At 39.3% G+C, this 8,087-nt stretch overlaps 1 protein-coding gene across 1 annotated transcript; it reads right to left on the bottom strand.

Annotated features, from left to right (window-relative positions):
• Positions 1-2,776: 2,776 nt before the first annotated feature.
• On the bottom strand, positions 2,777-6,867 carry LOC126372719 (uncharacterized). Its single transcript, XM_050018579.1, has 2 exons — positions 6,688-6,867; positions 2,777-4,106 (listed from the first exon to the last, which is right to left on the bottom strand). The coding sequence occupies exons 1-2, from the start codon at positions 6,782-6,784 to the stop codon at positions 3,967-3,969; spliced, it is 237 nt and encodes a 78-aa protein (XP_049874536.1). The 5' UTR covers positions 6,785-6,867; the 3' UTR covers positions 2,777-3,966.
• Positions 6,868-8,087: the final 1,220 nt, after the last annotated feature.

Genomic DNA, 8,087 nt, shown 5'->3' with positions numbered 1-8,087 from the left:
GTTTTTATTATCTACGTACTCATATAATATTAAACTGCAGCGGGAGAGTAATAGAATAAAGAATAATGCTAGTAAGTACGTTTAGAACAGACACTCCCTTCCGCGCCAATTCGTATCGGTGCCAAACGAGATTAACCTCAACCCCCCCGCCCCCCTCTGGGTCTCATTTTAGTTTAAATGGCTGTAAGCCATTCAGGAGTAAGGGAGCCCACGTCGACCGACTGTCTCTCTCGGGCGGTTAAGCGGCAAATCGTAAGAACGATTTATGTAGTGTCTGGATTGTAACAGAGTATAAAAAATTACCCCATAGCAACAAGGTAGGGATTACCATGTTACTCTATAGTCTTTCTAGGAATTGGTAATCGTATTCCGATCATATAGAGACCTGATCAACGTCGGGTGCTAACGGTGGTCGTATCTCTTCTGATTGTATTCAAATATTGCTCATTTTGACCGTCTATGTACAGCGTGAACGGTATAAAAACAACAGGGGGGTTAAAAAAGGCCACATTAAAGCAATTCATCTAAAAAACAAACATTACAATTTGATATTTGCACATATAAAAGTAAATGCGCAATGCAAACAAATGTCAAAAACGAACAATTCATTTTTTATATAAATTGCTTCGATTAGGGGGGTTAAAATAGCCACATCGAAGCAATTGACCTAAAAAACAATTATTGCAATTTGACATTCAAAATGGAATAATGGTGCAGCACTCACTCTGGGGCTTGTTAATAAACAAACACATTTGACATTTACGCTTATAAAAGTAAGTGCGCAATGCAAACAAATGTCAAATAGCAATATTGCTTTCTTAGATGAATTGCTTCGATGTGGCCATTTTAACCCCCCTGGCCTTTTTAACCACTCAGTAGGAAACAATTGAGCGTCAAAACGAAAATTTTGGGTTGAGCGTTGGACTCCCAATCCCCTCTGGATTTGAATCCCGATGGGGACATAAAACAAAAATTACTATGTGATCCCTAGTTTGGTTAGGACATTACAGGTTGATCACCTGATTGTCCGAAAGTAAGATGATCTGTGCTTCGGAAGGCACGTTAAGCCGTTGTTCCTAGTTATTATTTACTGATGTAAGTGAGTAATCGTGACATGAGCCATGTCACGACGCTTTGGCGGCTCAATCATAACCCTAACACCAGGATTGATGAGGCTGGTATTCCATCTCACAACCCACACGATAAGAAGAATGGTGCATGAGTCCGTTTTGCAGATGACCTTCGGGTGAAGGCCTCCTTCGTCTCTTGCCAGCCTTTCCTATCGTGGGGTAGCCTACGTTCACGATGTCACCGCATCATCGTCGCTTCGGTCTGCCTCGCGGTCTTGCCACGTCACAAGGGTACTAATGCAGGATTCCTCGCTCCATCGTCCATCCTGCAGTCTAGCTACATGGCCCGCCCATGGACCAAAATAAACATTGATGGATTACGTGATGCTATCTATTTTGAACTTTCATGTCATACCAGGGGTCTTTGGCGGCTCAATTGTAACCCTGTCACCAGGGTTGATGAGGGTGGTAATCCACTTCACAACCCACACGATAGAAGATATTGAACTTTGATAGCACACACCATCAGAATGGTCTAACAGAAAGCTCGGTGAAGTGTAGGTACTTAGTTCATCTTACGATGTACCTCTGACTACCCCAATTGGATATAAGCGTGAGCTTATGTTATGCAATATTTAAGCGCAACCTGTACAAATCCAGTCGATCATTTTCATTGGCCACATTCCCGCCGCGTGCGCATCTCATTGTCAACCTCGCACTATGAATACCATTAACAATAGCACTTTTTCATCTACGATACTACGCGATACTAAGGACGCGACTAGATTATATTAGTAGGGAATTTATATATTAGGTTATTAAATAATGATTTTGTAAGAGCGTGTAAATCAAGTTAAGTAATTTTTAAATTAGATGTTTTATATTCTTTAGCACGAATAGCAAACTCGATATAAGCCGGAAGAAGGTAGTAGTAGATAGTTACTTTTTGTAAAATATAGGTAAGTATACGTGTTTATAATATGTAGTACTTATTTGGATATGTCCTTAGAAAAGGTTTAGTACGATCTACTCTGAATCGGCGTGAGTGTTTGAAACGATTGATGAATGTGGAGGAGGTAAGAGAAGTGTGTCAGGATCGAAGCAAATAGAATTGCATAGCCTCTGCTTATCCCTTTGGAAATGAGCGTGAGTTTATATATGTACCTATTTAGAATTTAATGCCTGTAGAACATAATATCAGTACTATGAAAGAAAATAAATCCATAAGTGCCTTCATTGTTTTAAATAGCTAATACTAGTTGCATAAATATTGCTATAAATTATCGCGTAGGCGCTTCAAGTTTAGTGGAAGAAATACTGCGTGTGAACTTATGCCATAGAATAAGGAATAATACTTATGCACAGTACGCCTTTTGTAAATATAATAGCAGTTTTAATTTAAAGCTTACTTCGAAGTTTGAAGAAATCTAATAGTTAATTTAGTGGGTACATGAAAAGGAAAAGAACTAAAGCCCTGTGCCGAGGTTTTTCTTGCAGTTTCTTTTCCCCGGCTATACAGGTTGTGAGAAGCTGCAGTAGTTTGAAACGTTCGTTATGTAACAAATGACGATTCAAAGTGTAACTATGTTTCCTTACTGAACATATTTTTGAATTTGAATTTATTTAATTTATTATGGGCTTTTATTTTTTGGGTTTACAATTTGGATTTTTTACAGGTTTGTTATAGGTTCATAATGTATGTCATCTAAAGTATTGAGTGTCTTTATTAATAAAAAAAAAAAAACATTTATTTTCAGACTACAGTCCACAGATATGTTAGTATGACTAACTTACATGCTATGTTAGTAACAAGGTAATGTAGATAATATAATGAGCAGATGGGCAACCTCACCGTGCGCTCGGGCGCAACACGTGCAGCTCGGTGAACCGGCCCAGCAGCGCGGAGTCCATCCGGTCTCCCACCATCCTAAGGACGCTGTTCGTGCTCCCTCGCACTCTGCTTACTATAGAGCCAACTTTTTTGCGAATTACCGCCTATAAGTCGTCGACTCCAGCATCGGCAAACATGCCTGAGGCGCTGCAGTAACGAGGGAGCCTAAACAGAGCCCTAAATACATTATTGTACTGGATACGCAGAGCGTTATAGGTCCCAAGTGTAAAGTTGGCCCACAGGCTGCCCGCATAAAAAGTCTGACAGTATGCCTTAAACAGCGTAATTTTAACTTCTGCTGAGCAAACCTGCGTGCCAACATTATTATTACCACGTACCGATAACCCTCTGCGCTCCCTCTCAATATCAGCATTATCACATAAATTTTCAGTGACTATGTGACCAAGATATTTAAATTAATTAATTTATGATTGTTTCTTTTGATTTGCAATAAAGTAGGTAGGTAGGTATATTTATATATGAACATTCAATAAAAACATAACGCAAAATATAATTATAATTCTATTTTTCTTGTCTGGTTCGTTTTCTTTTTACAGTCTGTCCTATCTTGTCATCTCGCGATACTAAGGCGATACGAAATGAAATTTTATTAAAAAAAATAATAAAAAGAAAGATAAATCTCTTATATAAAAATAGTCATTATTTATATTAATGCTTAGTCTAAATTAATATTACAAATTCCCATTATACACTGACCTGCAAAACGAAGTACCAACTACAATTTTAAAATTTAATTTCATTTAAGTTTATCTTGTGTACTTAAAAGTTTATTATTTATCTATTTATTTGGACACAATATACACACACATAAGGTACATATTATACAAATAGAAAACAGACAGTATATAACTCTAAACAAAGAGATGTTATAATTTTAAAAAGTGTACAAAATGTGTATGTCGTGTAAGTGTGTAGTGTAGTGAAAGCACTTAGTTTTGCAGGTTAGTGTAACCATGAGTGTAAGTATTTATGTCTAGTCATAGTCTAGCTTCTCTTCATCTCGGCAACCCGTGAGCCGTCCTGGAGGTTCAGCTGCGTGTTGGTGCGCGAGGTGCGTCCAGTGGGCGTCCTCACTTGTAAGACTGATTCTACCACCACTTCCTCTATGTATGGCTTCTCGTTATCTGGAAACAGAAAGTAAGTAGGGGATAAGAAAATGTACGTTTTCTTTAACTTTAATGGGTTTGCTCTTGGCCCCAGACGTCTCTGCTAAATTAGGGATACGGGCTTTTGATGTACAATTATTGGTACTTGTATAACAATGGATACAGGCTACTTTAATATAGGTGGCGCTGTAAAGATTTTCCTTCGTTTAACCTTCTATTTTCATGGGTAACAGACATACAGGGTGTTAGTGACATCGTAACGAAAACTTTGAGGGGTGATTGAGACCATGATTCTGAGTTGATATCAAGTGGAATTTTCCGTCGCAAAAGTATGAAACTGAAAATAATTTAAAAGAACACAAAAAAAATCATGAATTTTCCGACTAAAAATTCCACTTGATATTAACTCAGAATCATGGTCTGAATCATCCCCCTCAGTATTCGTTACGATGTCACTAACACCCTGTATGCATCTTTTATCTTGGTTTTTGGGTATAAATGATGACCCTTCTCATTACACCCAGGCACAATAACATCTTCCACCCATTATTATTCAGATCAAAATAAAGAGAAACAATATAGGTAGCAACATAATTCTATACATAACGTGATCCAATTGACAAGCAACAATTATTTTTATAATGCTTCTGTCATTACATTGTATTTTTGAATAATTATATATACCCGAGTAATGGGAAAATAGGTAATTATCACGTTAAATCTCGACAGCGCCAACTATATTATTTTTTGGGAACGTGACCGGGAAATTCCATCGTTAGGAGCAATAAAACTGAATGGGTTCAGCGGGGTCTCCATCCGTTGGTAACACTTGTGTTCGAAAATCTACTCACCCGACTGCGGCGAAGCAAAAAGGAGGGTTAAATTGTTTTCTGTAGCCTAATTAATGTCCAACTGCTGGGCAAAGGCCTCCCCTTTCTCTTTCCAATCCTCCCAGTCTTCAGCAACGTTCTGCTAGGTTTCTTCTTCTTCTATCGTGTGGATTGTGACGTGAATTACCAACCTCATCAACCCTGGTGTCAGGGTTATTATTGAGCCACCAAAGGCACCTGACATGGCTCATGTAACTACTTACTTACAACAGTAAGTAGTAATCGGGACCAACGGATTAACGTGCCTTCCGAAGCACGCATCATCTTACTTTCGGGCAACAGGTGATAATGTCCTAACCAAACTAGGGATCACAAAGAGCCAGGTTTGATATTACGTTACTAATTTCCTTTTTAGTTTTTTACCTTTTGTTTATTGTTTTGAACAACAGGAAAATTAATAAAAACACAGAGATATATTTCTTGGTACTAGTATCTATGACGTCACGTGACCTCTTGTCTGACCTCCATTCGGGTCGAGACTCGCGTAATAGCATGTTTATTATTTAATTGATTGTATTGCAACACTGATGTGACTATAGCTTTTAGTTTTGCTTATATAAACAAGTAACAACTGGACCTGTCAAATCTTTACGAATGGGGAGGGCCAAAATCAACCAACTGGTTCACCCTGACCGCAAACTAACTTAAACGGGTTAGATTGCGGCCATATAAAATTCATACCGGGAGGCCGTAAACTAATTGAAAAAAAAATGCATTTAGAGGGGATAAGGGGCGCCACTTTGAGTTCTCGTACGGTACACTTTGGTACCATGTCACATTAACTTTTTTGACAAATTGAACCGTAAGTCTCACTAAATGTCAAATATGTTAGTGCGACAGAGTCCTAAAATGGGTACATTATATTGCTCATGACTGTACCACCTAAATATCTTGCTAAGGCCGCCACTGAAGCGGACCCCGTGAAAAATGGGATACGCTAGGGAAATTATGATTATGGAACAACCTAGTAGGTTGTAAAGGTTTTTGTACAGACCGAAGGACTTTATTACGATCCTGGCTACCCAATCACTCTAGCTGCTGTAGAGGCGGCCAATCTCGCCGGCGGTCGACGATTTCCCTTATTTGGCGCTTACGGCCATCAAGGGTCGATTAACTCTTTCAATATGAACCCCTCAGACGACGCCCTGGTTCGTAGGTTTAGAGCACAAACAATAGATATGTTTCTCAGTGCATTGGCGTTTATGTATTACAACCTTCCTGGACAAATGTAGACTATGGAAAGATTTTCTTTTCACGTGACTTATTGTATTTGCGTATATGGTATTAGCTACGTGGCCGGACAAATGGGGAGCGTTGAGGGCTCTCACCCGGTATCCAAAGCATACCTACTTATGTGCTTATGAAGAAATGGAGACTCAGTAGAACGATCATAATAAGAAAATGACCCATACTAGTGCTGATTCAGGCGAACTAATCTTTAATTCAGTTGACCGTTTTAAAAATCGCTCCGTCCTTTACTTGTGATAAGTACAAGAAAGAGATGGAGCTAGTCTTTGAAACTGACAAACTAATACCAGTTTGTGTTTGCTGGACTCCATATTAACCTACCTACTTCATTAAAATTGATTGATTAGAATGACAGCTATTAGAACAGTACCTATAATTTCCTGATTAGGCATATTACAATTAAGTATGTCTCTTTTGCACGAGATTGTATTTGAGGCTTTATAATATTATCAAGTTCTTACCATTGGGCCCGGACTGCAAATTATGTCTCTGCGGCGCTGGCGCTGCAAAGGTTCCAACGATGATGGTGAACAAGCACAGCACCAGTAACACTCGCATGGTGGATGATCGTAACTGATTGCGACTGCGCAGGTCGCGCGGCGCGTGCGAAGAGCGGGGATTGACAACTGTCGTCTGTGGGAGTATTCTGTTACGTTTGTGTTTTGATTTGATTTCGAAGAGCGGATTCGACTTATTATTAAGATTTTTTAAGAGTAGACCGCGGCGTCTATGATACGATTGATGAATGTGAAGTCTCTGCTAGGCTTGAGTTTATGTATGTATTTAAGATATCATGTTCAACTACTAAAAATGATCCTTTTACCACCTCTTTTGTAAGATTAACATACATAAACTCACGCTTGTTATCCCAAATGGGGTGGACAGAGCCACAAGTAGGTGAATCAAGGACGGTTTGCGACCACTGTTGAGGCCTAAGACAGCTACGATGAACCTTATGTGGTCTATTTCCCATAACAATTGTTCATCGTGTTAGAAAGGATCCCTCTGTCGGATTTTACGTCATGCAAGAGAAAACAAGCAGCTATAGTATATGTTTTTATACGCTTCCAATTTGAAGTGCAGAATAACTCTGTATCGCAGTTGCATAATGCCGGAGAGGTGGGTGTACGATTTCCATTAGACTGTGACTCAATAAGACTGCGGCGCGGAGAGCGAAGATCAGTTTTTTGTAACTACTTGGCCGGACAAATAGGGAGCGCTGAGGCCTGAGGGTGCCCAGTTGGGCGCGACCCTCGATCCAAGGGGATCAGCCTAAATCTGTAAGGGATGGTATTTTCAATAATAAATATCAATTCGTTTTGCTCAGATTAAAAAAAAACACTTAAATTACTATTGACATTCGTGGGAGGTATATGACCTAACCTGTATTGGGCTGGTTTACCCTTCGCGGGTTGGAAAGTCAGACAGGCAGTCGTTTCTGTAAAAAGCCGGACCTGTCAAATCTTCAGGTTAGGTAAGCGGAACCTGTGAGAAACGGGATAATTCTAGTGGGATGATGATGACTATCGACATTCGAGAGAGAACTTTTACAGGATAGGTAAATGTATGTACTACTCACACGTTATGGTAAACTTGAAGAAAAATGGCTGATTCAAAAATAAAATTCTAAAATAAGTCGAAAAGTAAATAAGATGGAGGAGGCTCCAATCACCTATAATAGTGTATTGGTTTTCTACAAATAAAGTATTTTGTATTTTTTTGTATTTTGATTTTTTTTTACCTTTTTGGTATGGGTTTGCTCTTGGCCCCAGACATGCCCGAAGGCATTGACGAGGCCTAAGATGGAGCTCGCCCAGAAGGTGCCTGTTCACTCTGGCCTTGAAATGACGGGTTATATGCA

This window comes from Pectinophora gossypiella, chromosome 2, assembly GCF_024362695.1.
Source record: "Pectinophora gossypiella chromosome 2, ilPecGoss1.1, whole genome shotgun sequence".
Classification (NCBI taxonomy): Eukaryota; Metazoa; Arthropoda; class Insecta; order Lepidoptera; family Gelechiidae; genus Pectinophora; species Pectinophora gossypiella.
The sequence above is the reverse complement of the archived record's forward strand: the minus strand, read 5'-3'. Positions and strand labels throughout refer to the sequence as shown.